Source organism: Phaethon aethereus (assembly GCF_964289735.1).
Source record: "Phaethon aethereus genome assembly, chromosome: 11".
Taxonomy (NCBI): Eukaryota; Metazoa; Chordata; class Aves; order Phaethontiformes; family Phaethontidae; genus Phaethon; species Phaethon aethereus.
Genome location: NC_138587.1, coordinates 714,587 through 733,275, shown reverse-complemented (window position 1 = coordinate 733,275; position 18,689 = coordinate 714,587). Strand labels below are relative to the sequence as shown.

At 55.5% G+C, this 18,689-nt stretch overlaps 2 protein-coding genes across 2 annotated transcripts in view; one reads left to right on the top strand and one right to left on the bottom strand.

The window, feature by feature from the left end:
* Positions 1-3,084: 3,084 nt before the first annotated feature.
* On the top strand, positions 3,085-3,909 carry H1-8 (H1.8 linker histone; the record flags this gene model as incomplete). Its single annotated transcript, XM_082004561.1, has 3 exons — positions 3,085-3,495; positions 3,581-3,734; positions 3,830-3,909. The coding sequence occupies exons 1-3, from the start codon at positions 3,100-3,102 to the stop codon at positions 3,907-3,909; spliced, it is 630 nt and encodes a 209-aa protein (XP_081860687.1). The 5' UTR covers positions 3,085-3,099.
* A 5,217-nt stretch (positions 3,910-9,126) lies between these two features.
* The window catches only part of PLXND1 (plexin D1), a gene marked incomplete at both ends in the record, with an annotated part of 83,144 nt that continues 73,581 nt past the window's right edge, over positions 9,127-18,689 (bottom strand). The window contains 7 exons of the mRNA XM_082004476.1: positions 9,127-9,243; positions 9,876-9,950; positions 10,914-11,054; positions 14,135-14,282; positions 15,698-15,861; positions 16,665-16,769; positions 18,233-18,267. Coding sequence (XP_081860602.1) covers positions 9,127-9,243; positions 9,876-9,950; positions 10,914-11,054; positions 14,135-14,282; positions 15,698-15,861; positions 16,665-16,769; positions 18,233-18,267 — 785 coding nt within the window. The remainder of the gene's footprint in view (positions 9,244-9,875; positions 9,951-10,913; positions 11,055-14,134; positions 14,283-15,697; positions 15,862-16,664; positions 16,770-18,232; positions 18,268-18,689) is intronic.

The window sequence follows — 18,689 nt, the reverse complement described above, 5'->3', positions numbered from 1 at the left end:
GGCCGCAGCAGAGCCACCCTCGCCTCCCTCGCCCCACCTCGACAGCCCGGCAGGTGCCGGGGCACATCCCTGCCTCTGCCGCCACGGGCGCCGGAGCTGGGGCCACCTCCCGGCTGTGCTGCTGGGGACGGATCCGGGCCAGCGCTGCCCGGCCGCTCGGCCCTGCCGCGCTCCGGCTGCCCGGGGGCAGGTCAGGCTGCCGCGAGGTGCCCCCAGCCCCGCCAGGTGCTCCCAGTTCCAGCCCTGCCCCACCTCCAGCGTGTCAGAAGCCCCAGGAGGCACCGTGACCCCTTCACGGGGGACGGGATGGGGTACTGGTGCACGTGGGCCCCTCCGTGCCGCAGAGGGGATGGCTGCAGATCCTGCCCTGCAAGCGGGTGGCACGGCGGGGACCTGGTGGTATGGCGTGGCACAGCCATGTGCGGCCGCAGTCGGATGTGCTCGGGGAGGGCTCAGTGCTTGCTCCTGCAGGCACCCGGCGCAGCAACGTGCACAGGGTGCCTGCACCCTCAGCAGCAGCCCTGCTTGACATACCCCCAGCAGGAAGCACCCCCTCCCCGTAGTACTGCCGTTCATCCTTCGGCACCTTCGGGCTCCCTGCGGCGCAGGGCCGTGCCCCGAGACGCGCTCCCGGTCCTCCTGCGCACCTCCCGTTTCAGCTGCAATCAGTTTGGCATCAGCCCAGGTAGGCGGTTTTGGCCAGTGCTTGTGCTTGTGAGGATTGATCGGTGCATCGCTAAGCTTTGCTCCGCGCTGTAGCAGGCAAAGACATGGGAGCATATGGCTCAGAGACATCGACATATGTTTTAAGCACTACAAGATGGCATATTGCAATTGTAGCAGTGTTCTTCATTTTTATTTTTAGCTCAGTTATACAAATAAGATGTTTTTCTCGCTGTTCAGTGTTATCAAAATTTGAAACTATTTTTGTACATTATTATCCTCTCTGATTTCTAATCCTATGCAGCTTTGCAAGGTCTAATAGGGAATGTATAGAACCCATGCAAGTTAAACCTTTAATAAAGAGCAATTTGCAAGTACAATTCTCTCATTATTTTTTTTATCGATACTTCTGCATATTCAGTGAAATCTAAAGATTAGAGGTTTATGAATAATTCAGTGTTTAAGCTGATGTCTGATTCATGTACTTCAAATCTGGGAGGTGGTTTTGGAGGGAAGAAGAGGAAGGATTTGGTGTTTATTTGCTGTCCGCGAGGCTGTGCTGCACGGGAGCCATGCAACGCTTGGCGCTGCAGCTTTCCCGACCGCAGCGGCCCGGCTCTGGCACATGCTGACGATGTGCTGGCCCCGAGCCCACAGGTTGTTGCCCCACGCGATGCCCAACCTGGCAGTGGTAGGGGCAAGCGAGGGTTTGGGACGCCTCTGCCAGCCCAGGCAGGTACCGGAGGCGTCACGGAGCTGCTGGAGAGGTGATGGCCAGACCCAGGAGAAGAAGATGTCTGGAAGAGATGCACCCATCCATGCTGTGGTGCCAGCCCCTACAGCCCTCCAGTGTCTCCACTGGTCCCTTCCCAGGGGATTCAGAAACGGACTGGAAACGGAGCAGGGAATGGGCTGGTGGTGCCAGTCGGGGGGAGCCCGTCATGCGGGGCCTGGGCACTGGGTGCCTCTCGCAGCGCCTTGCGCCAGACCTGGTCCTGCTGGCACCTTGGTTCCCCGCCAGGATCCGGCCGCCCAGGCTCAGCAGGTGGGCACAGACCTTGACGAAGGTCTTTCTGGGCAGCACTTTGCACGTACATTGGCGCAGTAACGTCCGCTGAGTTGGGCCATGAACCAGCCCTGCCGTCACGCAATCCTGGCCCTTGCTCGGGCTTGCGGCTGCCCTGTCACTTTGACAGACGGTGTGTACGAAAGCCCCGTGACTCTCGCATAAAGAGGAAGGGACTGACGCGGCGCGCTGTGGAGCAACACAGCGGTGCCCGAGGTGGGGACATTCGCGCTGTTCCTGCACCAAGGCGCAGTTGGTGAATTACTCAGGCTCGCCTCGCAAGCGCAGGCGGAATGGAAAGTAGCACAAATATCCTACACCACTGGAACAGCAGTGAAGGTGTCCATAGGATCACAGGAGGACTTATTTTTAACGCAGCCATGACACAGAAGTGCCCTGGGCGCCTCAGGGGTCCCAGGCGGCCGAGGGCTCAGCTCACACTTGGCCCATGGGACGATGCTGTTCTCGGTGTGGGGTGGTTGCCACCAGGAGCTGGCACGGAGGGGACGTGGAGGGGACGTGGAGGGAACGTGGAGGGGCTGCCCGTGCGTGGGGCTGGGAGTGCTCTCCCCTGAGCACAGTGGGATTTAGCAGGCAGGGGCGAGTGGGGCTCCTGCTTGCAAGTGCACACCTGGGCTACTGTAGGAGAGTCGCTCCTCCTGCCTTCGCTGGCCAGCAAAGCAGCTCTCCATTTTCCTCCTCTTATTTGTGGGATTGCTTCCAACCCAGTTATCAGGCTCCCCTGGCAGTGCAGCCCCCACTTCCAAGTGGGGTTGTCCCCGGCGAAGGGAGCCGGCATGTCACACCAGCGCACTGGGAACAGGTCCCGTGTAGGCCCCACACCATGGGCTGGCTCCCCGTCCGCCCCATGGTGAATTCCATCAGCAAGCTGCAATCCCAGCACCCCACCACCCGCTTACCCCGTGGGTATGAGCCCTTCCCCCGCACGCTCAGGGTGATCGCCTCGCAACCCCCCATCTCTCGCCCCTCTCCAAACCCTCTGCTCAGATGTGCCCCTTCTTCCTCCAGCCCCTTGCAAAACTTTGGCAAAGGGCACTTGGCTTCCCAGCCACCTGCTCCCACCAGGGTGGGAACCAGAGCAATTAGCAGCTGCTAACCAGCCCCTGCAGTTAGGGAGCTGATCAGATAGATAAATGAGCTGGAAGTGAACTGAGCCTGTGAGTGAGGGCTGTGAGTGGAGTTGGGGTTGCCTGGGCCCAGGGTTTTAGGCTGCTTTGCTCGGGTGGGTGTGTGCTGCCATGGAGCCTCAGCTGGGTAAGGGGTTTGCCAAGCGCTGCAGGGCCGTGGCAGAGCTGTGGCTCCTGTGGGGCTGGGGCTCTGGCAGCCACGGTCCTTGGGAGGCTGCAGGGATGAACAGGGTTGTGGCTGCTCAGCTGCTGGGGGGCTTTGCAGCCCTTGGGGCCATGAGTGTTTTGGGGCTGGACTTGGGTCCCAAGAGGTGCCTCTCGCCTCTCCCAGGAGCCAAAGCTGCTGGCACAGTACAGCTCTCCGGTCCGCTGGCCCGGGGCCGGCGGCCCCCACACCCCTCCACCCTGCACATGGTCATCGAGGCGCTACGGGCCCAGGATGATAGGAAAGGCACCTCCGTCATCGCCATCAAGCGGTTCATCCTGGCCAAGTACCCTGCCGTGGACCCCATCCGCCTCAAGTACCTGCTGAAGCAGGCGCTGAGCAAGGGACTGAGCCGCGGGGACCTGGTGCGGCCCCACAACTCATCTGCCATGGGGGCCACTGGCCGCTTCAAGGTGAGCAGGGGGCTGCCAGCCCCGAAGCAGTGGGGCTGGGGGCCAAGGTGCTGCCTGGCCCCACTTCCACCTCTCTCGCCCCCAGTTAGCCCCAGAGAAGCAGCGGCACAAGCAGCCACCGGGCCAAGTGGCTCCCAACAGGGGCCAGGAGGCTCCTGGCAGAGGACAGGCCTCAAAGCCAGGACCGAAAGGGACCACCAAGCCCCCTCAGGCCTCCATGGCGGGTGTGCGACAGCGAGGTAAAGGGCTAGTGGTGCTACGAGCCACCCTGGGGCTTCCCCGGTTCTGTGGAGAGGCCTCTGCTTAGGTTCATCCACTACCCCTTCTCCCACAGGCACAGCGGAGGAGAAGCTGACAGCAGCAGAGCAGAAGCAGAAGGCGAAGCCCACGGACGTGAGTAGGGCCCAGTGGTGAGGCTGGGTGGCTCGTGGCATAGCGGCCGCCTGAGGTGCTCTCTCCCCTCCAGGCCCGGCGGCCAGCAGCAGCGAAGCCCAGGAGCGATGGAGAGAAGCCTGCACAGGCTGCCCGCCGCCCCCGGGTCCCTGGCAAAGGGCGTTCAGGGCTCCCTGCAGCTCCGGCTGCTGAGGATGCAGGAGGGGGCGATGGCCACAGCCCTGCAGGTGCTGGGGCAAAGGGGCCCCGAAAGGCCCCTGTGGGAAAGAGCAAGGCAAAGGCGCCCAAGGAGGCACAGCAAGATGCCCCCAAGGCAAAGGCGGGCCAAGGCAAGGCGAGGAAGCCCCGGTCAGCCCGAGGAGCTGGCCAAGGGGAGGCCAGGCCATGGAAGGCAGCCCCCACCTCAGCAGGCAGGAAGGCCCTGTAGGGGGTCCAGGGCAGCCCTGCTCCCTGTGGGATCCCAGTCCTGCTTCCAGCTGCACCCAGGCCCGTGGAGTCTGGGTTAGTTTTAGTCCCCAGGACGGATTTTAATTCCATGTTCACCTCCTGTTAATAAAGCTGCTTCACTCCACTCAAGAAATGGTGTGACTGCTGCCCTGCTCACAGATCTGCTCCTGCGCTCCCATCTCCCAGCACCAAAATCCCTCAGCCCTGGCTTTGTCCAGATGGTGGTGAGCTGGTGCTGCAGGCAGCTGCCTGCCATGCCTGCTGTCATGGAGGGGTGCCCTGTCTGTCCACACATGTCCCGAGCTGCTGGCTGCAGTGGCACAGCTGGCCAGCCAGCAGTGCCAGGCTTTGGGGCCTCTGTGTGTGCGGGCTGGTGGTAAGCCCCAGTACCGGGTGATGGCCTGGGCAGGGGGGCCTGGGCCCCACGGGACACTGCACAGTGGCACCCCTCGGCACTGTGAAGCTCTGGCTCAGCCAGCCCTGCCAGCGTGGGGCTGTGGTGCCTGCAGCCTCGGTGTGGGGTAGGTATCCGCCCTCTGCCCTCCTGGCTGCCCTTGTGCTAATGCCTGGCTGAGCGGGGATCACAGGAGTGCCGGGGCAGCAGGCCTGGGTGCATGCCATGGGCAAGGATCCCCAGCACCAGGAGGGAGCTGTCTGTCCTCTAACCACAGTAAGAGGAAGATAGAAGTGTTTTAGGGCTCAAAAAAGCGTTTGGGGTGTTTGCTGTAGATAGCAGCATTGCTCGTGCTCTTGTTATTTATTGGTGGCACAGTGCCCGGCTCTAAGCCTGTCTTGCTAGGTCCTGTGGGTCAACGTATGAACAGTTTCATTTAATAGCTTCAAATGCCTGAATTTCTCTTGCTCTGCACAAGAACAGAGCACTTCTGAAGGTCAGCCTGATAATGCAAACGGTTACAGTCTTCCTGGGCAGGAAAAATAAGTGGAAGTAAAACTCTCTTCCTAAAGAGGATTTTGCTAATCTTCAGCTGGCCTTGCCAATGCCCTCCGAGGCTCCTGGCCTTGCTTTGGGGCTTAAGCAAGAGCTGAGCAAACCAGCTTCTTTTTAAACTTCAGCACTGGCGATGTTGATCCATCTTTAATGGAGCCAAAACTCATGTCCCCCCAGGGACAGGGTGGGAGATGCTGCAGTAATATCTAAGGAGAGCTCACCTGGCCCTTCGGTGATGGTTAACCTCACAAAGCACTGGTGGCTAGCATGGAAATGTCCCATAACAGAACCGGGCAGGAGCTGCCTCCTCTTTCACCAGGCACCCAGTATGAAACATGAGGCTTTTTTGCTTTGAAAGGCAAAATCATTTAATGGCTGGATTTAGCTTTACTACGAATCAACTTTCTAGTGGGAAAAGAAAACCCCTCTGGTGCCTGGAAAGGGCAGCTTTTACTGGGGGAGGTAGAAGAGAGAGGATTTAGCAATGCCATGGTTACTCAGACCTACAGGATGCGGTTGGTGTCATGACACTGAAGCCAGAAGCCTTGAGGGCTGGAGGCAGCTGTGGTGCGGAGCAGGCGCTGGGCTCCCCAGGGCTGGGAGAAGACACCATCTTGTGGGCTGATAGCACCTGGCAGAGGTATGGGTGCCTGGCCTGGGCTCTGCTGTGGTGTTACTGGTCTCTGAGTGTGCAGCACAGCATGTGGTCAGCTCAGGTGTGTGGTTATATCCTCACCTGCATCTTCCCCTTCCCATGCCAGCTCCTGTTCTGGTAGGAGCCTTGGTACTGGGTAGGAGGAGCAGTGCATGGCTGCAGCGTGCTCTGCAGCCCGGAGGGGTAAAAACCAGCCTCCTACAGAAACAAGGTGGTTAGCGGCTGAGCTGCCAACCCCGAGCACGGTGTGTCTCATACATGCGAAGCTCACTGCGCAGACCTGGAAGCCGCCCCCCTCCCCGTGCTTCTGCGCCGGGGGAGCGGGGTGGTCGGCAGGCTGCGGGGCGCAGGACAAGAGGCACCCCGTCCCCGGGCAAGGGACAGCAGCCTGACCCTGTGAGTGGCGACAGCTGTCTTCCACAATGTAGTATGTCATCTGTGTGCACACAGGTGGGAACTTCACTGCACAGGTTTCAGCACCTTGTTTTATTACAAAGATAGGCTTTTCCAAGAGTCTGCCACTTCCACTACACAGCGGGTAAGGGCACTACACCCACAACACTTGCCAAAGTTTAAAAACATGTTACAAAGGGCTCAGGGGTTCAAGGCAACACTACAAACCCTCAAGCTTCTGCTCCATTAAAGTTGTTTCTTTAAAACGGTTGTAGCAACTACTTTTTTGCTTTGGAAAAAATTAAATAATAAAGCAATAGGCCCAAATACATGGCCCAGTCACATCACCTGGAGGTAAACTACACTATCAGCTCACCTTTATCCTTTCCTTGTAACATCATGGGGCTGTTGCTCCATGCTCTTTCCCCACCTCTAGCCAAGCTCAACGTTCTCTGCTACCTTGGTCCTTCTCACCCTCACCTTCCCTGTGCTGGGCATGCCTATATCTCTGGCAGCTATTCACAGTTTCTAAAGGAAAAAAAAATTCAAGATTTTTTTTTTTTGTGAAATCACTTTCAAAATAAAATGTAGCCCAGCTACATTCTTAGAGTTTCTATTCTGAAGTCACACCCTCAGCAAAGACATTGAAACCTCCACAGTGTATGTACTTTTTCTGTAGTTCTCTTTTAAAAAACAAACAAACAAAAACCCCCAAAACTCTGTTCTTCCCCTTTCTCTCCCCTCCCTCTCCCTCCCCTCCCCCCCTTAACATACTGGATAAAGTCTATCATTTGTTTTAAAATAGATATCTATATACACATACACAATTCTGATGTTCTGATTTTTGACAAATGTGGTGTTACTGGAAATGATAAGATGGAGGCCACCTGTCCATGGCAGTGAGTCACCCAGGAGGCGTTTTGGTGGACCAAAATCATCTAATACCAGGTTGCATCCTTGCCAGCTGGATGAGTAACGGAGGCTCACCTTAGACCCTGCCTGGAGTGAGGTAGTAACTTTCTTCCTTTTTTTTTTTTTTTTTTTTTTTTGTTTGTTTGTTTGTTTTGTTTTGTTTTGTTTTTTCTTTTTTTCTTTTCTATTTGGCAGTTTGAAAATGCAGTGGCTACGTCTGGGTTTAGCTTTCGTGGGCAGTTTGCCTTTGCCTGCATGTGAATGCTGGCTTCAAGCACGCAGCATTAGCTGTGGTCCAGCTTCTACAGAGGGGCCTGTGTGATGCTGGAGAAGACCGGAGCGGTCACAGCTCCCTGGCTGCAGAAAGGATGAAGTTGCCAGCAGAAAGGAGGATGGGCCACCAAGCTGGGACAGGGGGTTTGCCCCAGCACAGATAACACGGGATGGCAGGGAAGTTTCCAGGTCTGTGCAGTGGACCCTGCTCGCTGATGGCAGCGTATGGAGGTGTGGGACACTTCTGCCTTTGCTTGCAGCTTGGGGTGGGGGAGCTGCTCTGCTGGCCTCTGGGAGCGAGAGCATTGTGCTGCCAGGGGGACGGGGTCCAGTCCCTTCGCCTTTATGGGCTGAAAAAAAAGACTGGATACGCAGCAAAACTGCGCGCTCTTGGTTGCTCTCAGGTGACAGCCATGGTGGGCTGGGTCTGAAGCAAGCAGAACAAGCTGTTTTAGGAAGACACCTCTGTAGCACTGACCTTGTTTTCAGTGATGATCACAGGGAGACACACGTGGGACAGAGGGAGGGAGATGAGACCTGGTGTTCTGCCTTGCGCATGGGTCAAGGCCGTTCTGCCAGAGGCCCGTCAGTCCGAGCTAACCAACCCCTGTTGGCATGAGGGGCGTCACTGGGGCTGAGCTGCGGCACTGCCACAGATGTGTCTGCGGCCAGCGCGGCAGGGAGACCGGAGCGCGAGGCAGAAGTCCTTCCCCTCACCCACTACATCTGGTCATCTGCTGCTAGGCAGAAGCCATGCCTGTGACCAGCTGGCTGAAAGGTGGGTGGTTAGGGGCTACTTGCCTACCCACCGCAACTCCAGTTCACTGCGCACGCAGGTCTGGCAACCTGGGGGAGGGGGAGCAGCCCTTCCCAAACTGTCTAACACATAACATGCTCCCTGCAGCTCCGTAACGGCTACCTCCATTAGGGGATAAAGTGCTTTCACCATGCCTTAGCTACTTGGGAAGCAACTGCTTTGTCTCAGCCCCGAGTTCCCCGTGTTGCCCATGATTCAGGTGGAGGACTGGTTCTGTTTACACATACAGTACAAAAATTAAAAGGCACAAAAATACACAGAATGCAGCAGATAGTGAATAGTTGATAGAGTCCCCGGTGTTGGAAAAACAAGGATGTCAGAGGGATGGTGTGGAAGGGAGCTCAGGCGTTGCTCCAATGGCCTTTGCTGTCTCCGCTTGTTACTCCCTGAGGCTACCCTTTTGCTTTGCGTCTATTGTTACGGCTTCTGCAGCCTCATCTCTTGTCCTGAGGAACCACAAACAGGGATGCAGGGAGCCACTGACCACTCGGGCGCTGATCAGAGGGAATGGTGAACTGAGCTTGCCACAAGCGTCACATCTCCATTTCTGGCTGGCAGCAAATAAATTATGGGTGCCACAGTGCAGAGGGTTTTTGAGCTGCTCGGAAAGGTGTCTTGTGGCTTCTTAGCTGAGGAAGCCCTTCAGCCACAGGCCAGGCCCATCCCCACCACAAGGCTGGTTTGAGCATGATCCTGGCGGAGGAGACCCACAGTGTATCCGCGGCTGAAGGCAGGTTCCCTACGGCACGGCGCTGCGGAGAAGGTCACTTCCAGGGCTGCAGTCAGGTCAGTCTAGGCTTCGCTGCAGCACTCGTAGATGTTATCCTCCATGAGTGCAATCACTTGCTCAAACTTGTGCTGGAGCTGGGTGCGCTTTGTCGTGGGGTTGGCATCCAGGGCGGCCACGATCTGCAGGAGACGCAGGCAGGTGGGGCTGAGGCACCGCGGGTAGCGCTGCCCACCCGCCAGCCCAGCTCCCCCCGCCAGCCCTGTTGAGCCCAAATCCCAGCTGGACCTCTGACAGGGAGAGCCCACCCTGCCCCACAGCCCCTGCCCTCACACGCCCCAACACCCTCCGGCTGCTCTAGGGCACAGCCGAGTCCCTGGGCAGGGGGTGGGAGAGGAGGGGAATGCAACCGAAAGCCATTAATAATAGGAGCCAGCCAGGGCCGGTGCCTCAGCTGGGGGTGGTGGGTGGCAAGTTATTTGGGGTGTGGACTGTATCAGTGTGCTCTGCCTTCCTCAAAGAGGCTTTGGGTCTATACATCAGGCAGCCCAGCCTCAGTGTGGCCCAGCCAAACGCTGTTAAAATCAGCCAGGAATAGCTGGCCTTCTCTTCCATGAAGGCGTCAACCAAGGGATAGGAGAGCAGGTGCATCTGTGTGTGCATATATTACATATGTGCGTGGGATTATGCAAAAAATGATAATCCCTCTTCTGTGGGACTGGATGCAGGCATCCAAGTGCTCGGTTACAAGCTCGGTCGCTTGTTATTCCCACCACAGGTACGCTGGGGCCCGACTGCAGCTGAACTCGCTTACCTGGGAGCGGTATCTCTTGGCGTATTTGTATATCTCAGCCATGGCGACGTTGGTGTTGAATTCGTTACGGTATTTCTTTATCAAGACAGAACAAAGAGGGAAGGAATATTAACGAGATGCAGCAAGCAAGTTCAAGCCCAATCAGCAGGCATTAACTAGATTAAAAAAAGGTTTTGCCTGGGTATTTTTGTTATTGTTGTGTTGATGCAGCTGGATTTTTGACTTACTCCTTTAAAGGAGCATTTGTTTACATCAGTAACGGTCTCAGTCTTTTTAAAGAAAGACAGTCGTAAATGTCCATACTTGATAGCACTGTTTACTTCTCTGTGCTCAAAGCCATTTCAAAGGATTGGGCAGCACAAGAGCTGGTCAGAGGAATGCTGATGGAAAACGCCTACTCAGTGGCTGAAGCTAAAATGCCATGGGGAAGGTGGTTTGATTTTGAGCTGTTGGCACATCGCTGGCAGGACTCGGAGCCGGAGCGCAGCTGCCTGCTCCCATAGCTGGTACCAGGGCCGGCATCCCGCACCCGGGCCGGTTGCCAGGGCTGGCTGCCAGCGGGCTGCCTGGGACTTGGGGCCGGCCCTGGCAGTTGGCACCCGGAGGCCAGCTGGCCGGGGGGCTGCGGGACTACAGAGATCCTTTTCCAAACTTCCTGGCTCTTTGGCACTGAATTCTGCTTTCAGCTCCCAGTGGTGCCAAAGCTAGTTAGACTCAAACTAACTCGTGGGTGTTTACTGCAGCTCTGGCAGTAATTGAAGATGCTTGGAATTAGGTCAGATGAAGTGGAAGTTTTTGCATGGAAGTTTGAGGCAAAATATCCTTTCTTGTTTGCTCCTTCAGCATCTAAGCAGTAGCTGACTGCAGCCTATCTGCGCTGCCTGCCGCTCCCAGACTCCTGCTGTCAGCCTGAGCGGGACAGGCTCAGTGCTCCTCGCGTCGGCAGGGCACCCAGCCTGCAGACCCGACCCCATCCCCGGCGCGGGGGTGTGCACCGCCTGAGCCCCCCTCCACCCGCTGCAGCCCAGCGCGCCTTACCCGCGACTCCTCCGCAAGGTGGGCGTTCATTTCCTGCTCGCTGAGTGGGGGCATGTCGTGGATTTGCTTGTAGTATCGCTGCACTATCTTCCTGTACTCGGGGATCTCCTTGGCGTACAGTAGTTTATTGGTCGGGGAGTCCTAGAGTGAGGGCGAGATACCGAAATCAGGCACCGTATTGTTCCTGGCTGAAAACTTTTTATCCTGTTTGTCTGACCAAAGTGCTAACCATCAGACACCGACTTCACCGGGTTCAGGAAACAGCTGTCTTTGGTCCTGGCTTTACACAGACGGGAGTGTGGTGGGAAGGTACCGAGGCACAAAACAGCTAACGACAGAGGTGCCTGCTCAAACACATCAAGGTGCTGCAGACAGGTACCACCCGCCCGCAGAGTCACAGCACTGTCCCTCTGCCCTTCTTCCTAGCACCAGCTGAACATCTGTTAGCTACAATGCTGGTGAAGGTGGTCTATGTGAATGTGTTTTAATTTGCAGCCAGAGCAGGCTAAAAAGCATGCACAGGGCTAGGCGAGGTGGCTTGCTGCCAAGTGATGCTCTGTAGCACGACTGTGTTAGATAAAACACTTGTGCTCCGTGGCTCTGTGTGTGGAAACTGGTAACAAGGGAAGGGCTTCTGCACGCATTTACTCGGGTCTCTTTAGCAGCCAGCTTGATTTAAACCGAAGAACAAAGCTCTCTTGCAAGCTGAACTTTATCAGTTGAAATGTTGCTCTAGGATTTTTCATGTAGCTTTGATTTATTTTGCATTGGCTAACCCAGCCTGCCTGGCCTATAATGAGTGCATGTAAAGTAATTAATAGAAAATACTGAGTTCTCTTGATTAATGTCAGCTTGGACAAAAGCAGTCTTAACCTCCAAGCCACACGCTTGGGTTGTACCAGTGAAGGCATAACCCCACCTGCACTCCTTACAAACACAAGCATGAATGATTTTGACCTCAAAGCAATCCTGCCCCGCTGATATCATTACCCTGGGAATGAACTTGGCTGACTGGCCTGGCATTGCATCCCGAAGGGAAACAGCCCCAGGCTCGGGGACACAGAGGGGAGTAAGATCGACGTGTCCCGCCGCGCCGACACGAGTGCGGGACTGCTCGCCGATGCTCGGGCAGGTGGAGGGGGGAGGCTCCTCGGGGGAGACAAGCACCGCGGGGCTCTAGCCATGGGGCCGGCAGCGCCAGCTGTATCGGGCAGTAAATAAGGAAGCCCAGGGTGACTGCAATCTGCTGCTGCAATATGTAGCATGGCTAATGCTGCAGGGGAACTGGGAAATGGGCACCAGGCTGTGCCACCGGATCCCACAGCAGTTTATTTTCAAACCCAACGACAAGGCATTACAGGAATACTGCCAAGTTACAGAGCCTGCTCACAACATTTCTTTTTCTCTTGTAAACACAAAAGAAACCCATGCTGCCTCTTTTTTAAGTTAATTTTTAATTTGTGTCTGATTTGTCTGTATTATGAAGAGATGGGTACTGGTTTATTAACTGCTTGCGCACCGTAGATGTACGGAATCCGAGTCTGCTCGCACATTTGCAGTATCAAGAGCAAAGCGCTGAAACCAGGGGAAGAATCCAGCCTGGAAAATGTTCAGCGATATACTGCGTGTATATGCAAGCTGATTTTTATGCTGAGGATTTATTCTTCCCACATTACTCAACAATTCCTTCACTTATGCTATTGTATTCCTGAAAAATGTTTCCATCTGCTGCCTGACTCCAGCTGACCCCTCTTCCCCTCATCCACAGCTTGACAAGGACAAATTGTAGGTGTTTCGTAACACATGCAAAAAAAAGTCCAAAACCCAAACAAACAAAAAATCAAGCGCTCATTAGATCTTCCATCGGTATTAACCTCTCCCAGTGAAGGCTTCCTGTTGCTCTCCGTCTGGGGGATGCTCTGAGCAGCGCCCGCCTCCCGCCCCTCTCTCCGTGGGGTCCCCTCGACGTCACACACTGTGCTGCTGCCAGCCCCTGGGGCGGGGGGGCGGCGGGGGACGATTTACAGCATTTCTTAATAAAACTTATTTATGTCGGGAAGTTTCAAATGTCAACACTGCACTCAGCCAAGCCAGTGGGAGAGCAGAAAACATGCACGCTGGACGTCTCGCTGCCTGTAGCCCCGCAGGATGGTGCGTGGGAGCCTGATGGCAGGAGAGGAGACCTGGCCCATGCAGGCTCGCGTTTGCTCAGGGCAGGCGTAGCTTCCTAGGCAGGCGTGCCGAGTCCGCCGGGCTCTGACCGCACGGTGGAGGTGGCCAGCCTGTGATGGAAACGCTGCCACCGGAGTGGAGCACCAAGGGCTCCACAGGCAGGGCTATGGCAGCGCCGGCCAAGTGCCTCCCACGTGCTGATGGACGGCGTCGACGGGATGGCCCTGGGCAGTCCCCACACCTCCCCGAGAGCCAGGCTGGGTCTGTGCTGCCTGGGCAGGCACAGCCTGTATTCGGGAAGGCTCGGCTTGCCTCGTGCACCTCTCGTGGCTCTCCTAGGGGAGAGGTGCATAAACCACTGGCAGCAATGATTACAGCTTCACCTGAAGTTACATAATTTTTCCATCCTGCTGCTGGGGGTTTACATCGTCCCTCAGCTGCTGTTATGGGATTGTTAGACTAGTGCTGTCCCCTAAGCCAGCCCTGCCCGAGGGAGCTGTGCTCCCATGCCGAGCCTCCCGTGCCTGGAGCGGAGCTCAGCCCCACCTGCGCTGGCCCGGTTACAGCCCTGCCGAGCCAACAACAGAGGACACTTGTCCTCATGCCCCAGCTCAGCCCTGCTGGGAAGCGTTACCGACGCCGCACTCAGTAAGCCAGGTGCTCTCCTGGGACCACGGGACAACTTGTACGGCCACACGCACCAAGCACACAAGCCAGTGGCTGGGTCTCTCTCCATCCTCCTTCTGGGCCGGGGCCTTGCCCTTTCTCCATCCCGCCTGTGACCGCATGTTCCCCCCCCCGACTGCTGTTTGTGACAGAGGGGGTGCAACTTTCAAGCTCAAGCCTGAACAAAGTGGTGGGAAGGGAGGGGGAGACCTAATCCTTGGAGACAGCCAAAACTCAACTGCATGAACCTGAGCAACTGGCTCCCAGCCCGCCCTGCTGCTGGGGGCAGTTGGGCTGGGTGACCTCTGACAGTCCCTCCCCATCGCACCGGTCTGTGTCTACAAGGGCCCGAGCCGGAGCGAGCTGTCCTCGCTGGACGGTACCTTGCCCAGCTGCAGGTCAGACAGGGAGCAGGCATCAATGAAGGCCTGGGCTATCACAGAGAGACAGGCGTCGATGTGGTCTGTCTTGTCAATGTCAAAGACGAACTGCGGGTTCTTCAGGATGTTGACCCAAAACCTCAGAGGTAGGCTGTGAAGAAACAAGCCAGGAACACCACTGGGTGTACGCCAGAGGGAGCGGGGAGGAAGTGCAGGAAAGATGATGACAGAAAGTGAAGAGTAGAAAAGAAAAAAAATGAGGAGCCAGGTTCTGCTATTTAATCACATCCTGGTAGCGTACGGCCCTCTGCCCAGCTAGAGGGGCAGGCACATGTCTTCACCCTGGAGACATCTCTTCGGGCTGAAGCACACGACATGGAGAGGAGACTTCATGTACAGCCTTGTCTGGGCGAGCACATACCCTCGCTCCTTCAGCAGCTCCCTGAGCCACCAGCAGGTTTGCCTGCCTGTGGCTGTTGAATCAGGCTTTCCCACTTGCTGAGTTTTGTAGCAATGGTGTCAACTCCTTTTCCTTCTTCCCCGACAGTAACAGTCATCTGGTTCTGATGGTAAGCCTGGCCCCGTGAAATGCATTTCATGTGTCTTTTTTTCTGCTCTCTCATCATTTTCTCCTCCAGTTATTTCATTGGCCACAACACGGTTTCAGTATATTGCTCGCCCGTCCTACCATCCCGCCTCAGCAGCTGAGGAGTGAAAGCTGCTGTAAGTCTTTGCTCTACTGGCAATTAAAGGTAATGAAGGGTAGGCAAATCTTTAGCTCAATGGTTGTGTCTGCATGCCTGCTATCCCAGCCAAATTTTTTTTTAATTTTCACGTTGGGCTGGAAACAGTTACTGTTCCTGCAGCCCCAGAAGCGCTGAGCCTCTCCTCAATGCTACCTCTGAGCTCCCTGCTCTCCCCAGTTAAATCTTCTGGTTTCTCCCCTGCTCTATTTCCCCCCTCCACTTTGGCTGCCCCATCCCGTTCCTGCTTCTCATCATGTCCCTCAGCACTGCTCCCAGCTGGCCCACCAGCATGCTGCTGTCATAGCACCAGCTCCTGGAGTCCTGTGAATACCCTGGAATCTCAGCTTGGTTACAGAGGTGAGTGGGGAAAAGTGACCCCAAGGGCTGAAAAGCCAGAAAGCAAATGAAAATGATCCAAATATGCTGTTTTTAAAATCTTCCTGATGTTTGAAGACCTGACATAATTTTGGACTCTGTCTCAGATCTACAGTGCTTGGAGCTAACACCATTGCTGTCTCCCGTTGTCCCGACCCTCTTCTGTTTTTCCTTTAATTATCTGTGTTAGTCTGCCAGTTCATTCTGCCCTTTACCTGCCTATGCCTCTCCCAGCTCACCATTCCCCTGAGCTCTGTGTTTGTTCAAAGCTCTCCAAGCCTGTGTTTGGCCTCATCTTTTGCCACCCCCTCTGCCACCCCCCCTTTTCCAAGTCCCTCTTCTACTTTTAGCAACTTATGGATTAGTGCAAGACACCAAGGCTTTGCAGCTGCTGCTCCTGAGAGATGGAAGGAAGGAAAGAAAGAAGAGATTTCCTCTTCCAAACCTGTTGGTCTTCCAGATGTGCATAGTGTCAGGGTCTGTGATCCCTCTTTTCTCTGCTTGCTCCTCTAGGAAGTCAAAGAAATACTTCACGGCCACAGGTGGTTTATCATCTCGGATACTGAGAATGGCTTTGAATAAGTCATCCAGGAACTTCTGCAGCGTGCCCTGTGGGACAAGAGCACACGATGGAGACCAGGGAAAGCAGCAGCACCCGAGCCCAGGAAAACAGCATGAGGGGGTGCACACAAATCCTTGCTGCCAGTTGGACAAATCAGAAGAGAAAGGGGATGCCGAAGCAGGGAGGGGAAGGTTTGTTTGTGCATATCGATATAATTAGCTTGCATTTGGGTTTAATTTCTTTTGGCATCGAGATTTTCTTTCTTACTGCTAGGTTCTCACATCTGTGATTGTTCTGCACAGTAAATACAAAGAACACTGGAGACTGCTGGCCATTCTTGTGATCTCTGCTCCAGTGAGGCATCATGCTGCGATTAAAGATGGGCTGGGAGCCCAGCTTTTGGAGCTGAGCACTCGCAGAGAGTGGGGAAGCTCAAATCTGAATTAAGATCACACAGACATTCCCCCTGCTCCCAGAGCTGAGCATCTCCATCTCCTTTCCCAGCAGGATCTCTCGCTGGGGAGATGGGTTCAGGTCTAAACTGTGCATCATGAGCCCTGAGGTGGTCAGCATCCCTTTCATGTGCACAGACCCCAGACCAGCCCAGGGAGATTGTGTGGGGCTTCATGCAGCAGCGCTGCTGCTCAGAGGGCGAGCTGGAAAGCTGGAGGGAACCCAAGGAGCCAGTGGTGCCCAGCCACCTCGCGAAACATGCTCCAGCCGTCCAGGACAGGGGAGTCCCCCCCGCCTCTTGAGAGCGACTGGCTCCGCAGTGCTCCTTCCCTAGAGTAGGCTTCTTGCTACAAACAATAATCCCACTTGCCGCGCATGAGGGCGTCCCGTCTCCTACCTTTGTGGAGAGCAGCCTGGTCAGGTAGATCTCCGGTAGGACTTTCTTCCTATGGCTCTGTCTGTGGGACTTCTTATGTTCAACTGATTCATCGGTTGGGAGAACCTGGTCCAATATAAAACACATGTTCAGAGCACTCCTCTCTGGAAGTGTCACACTGAATTTTCCTTTAAGTATAGAATTTCAACTGCATATAAAATTCAATTAAAAAGCAGTTACTGTGTTATAAATACACCCTTATATGGCTTTAAAAAAGTGATTCATAATACTTAGTTTTTCTGACATTTGTTTCTCTTGCACTCCTTACTGCCTCTCTCAAGCTAGACAAAGAAAATGAAACCATCGATCTCAGTTTGCATGTTAGTCTGCTCGCCTTCCTGGTCTCTGTGCAGTACTCCTGTGTGGCTGCAGTTTAGGCTCCTAGAAGCAACACACAAGGCTTCCGTGGAAACCAGCTTTTCTTAGATTTGGAAAAAGCCAATATTCCTACTCTGGCCTTTTTAAAAACAAAAATAAATATTCCACTGGCCAGGTCAGTTAATTACTGCTCTATAATGACCTAGCAAGCCATTTAAGTCCATCTTGGCAGTTTCACATGTGCAGATTTGGTTTCCCGTCCCTTCTCTCTCCTTGCTCTATGTGTACATGTGCGTGCATGCACATGTGTGCAATGCATTGTGTGTTTGTACTCTATTTGAGCACGGAAACTTAGCAGAGGAAAAAAAAATCAATCTATAAAATATTGTTGTTGTCCGTAACACTTTTTTTCATAACAGCTTTTAGCAACGTTTAGCACTTCGTACTTCCAGCGTGGCGCACAAGCAGGAACTAATAAATCTCCCCAGCCCTGGGAAGCAGGCAGCATGCCAGGAGCTGCTGGTAGGTGACTTGACCAAGGCTGTGCCGGGTGCTGCCGGCGGCGCTGTGCTGTGCTCCGACCGTGCTCCTGAACCCTCCGTGGCTGCTGACAGCTGGATCAGGCACAACAATTACTTTGCCATCCTGGTAATGTTTTATTATGTCCCATAGTACTAAAGCTTGTCTCCAGATAATCTTTCTGTGCCTCTGAGCCCCTCTGAAGAACACTGACAAGCCCTGATCCAGCTTGCCATCACATCTGATGTTCCAGCCCAGAGAGATGAATTAAGTTAGTATCAGCAAGGCTGAGATTTTCTCCTCTTTCATCACATACACTGAAAAAACAGGACCCATAGACTTAAGTGCCGGAGAGGAGGGACCTCGAAAGACACAGGAGATTAGATGGCAGCCCTCCACGGCCACAAGGAGCCCTTCCTCCAGCGCCGCGCCGGTCCCCCTGGGCTGGGCCATGCTGCCTGCCCACGCCCTGCCAGCATCCTCGCTGTCGTGGCGGCAGGACGAGTCTGGGGGAGCGGAGCCGCTGCTGCAACCCATCCCCTGGCGTGCCGGTGCCACGCCGCAGAGCGGGCATCCTGGAGCGACAGCTCTGCTCCCCATCAGCGCTCCCCTGGGCGGGGAGGAAGGGAGCGCGGCCCCCGGCCCGCCAGCACACAGCCACCAGCCTCCACAGCCGGGAGCCGGGTACTTACCAAGTGGAAGTACTTGTCGGTGTCCAAATCCTTCACTGCGAAGCACAAGAGAGAGACACAGCAGCTCAGTCAGGGGCCCAAACCGTGACCCGCCCCCGCAGACGGCCTCCGCGTCAGGAGGCGTTTCGCTTTCCCCAAGAACCCCAACGCCAAGCTGGTGTTCCCACCCCAAGGGACCTCAACATTTATGTGTTGGTGGTGTTTACCGCCTTCCGGGGTGCGTGGCGAGTACCTCAGGAAGTACTTTAAGGAGGACTTGAGGTCTCCCAAGGTCTAAGAGGGTGCAAGAGCAGGATCAGCACAGGGGCACTCCTGCATTGTTACGCTCCACAACGCCCCGCGATGCCCCGCAGCCCTGCGCGCCCTGGGCTGTCTCCTAGCCTCGTCACCGAGGCAGCCACAGCCCCGAGCAGCCCCACTGCGGAGACGAGCTTGGTGCGGGCAGCCTGGAGATGGG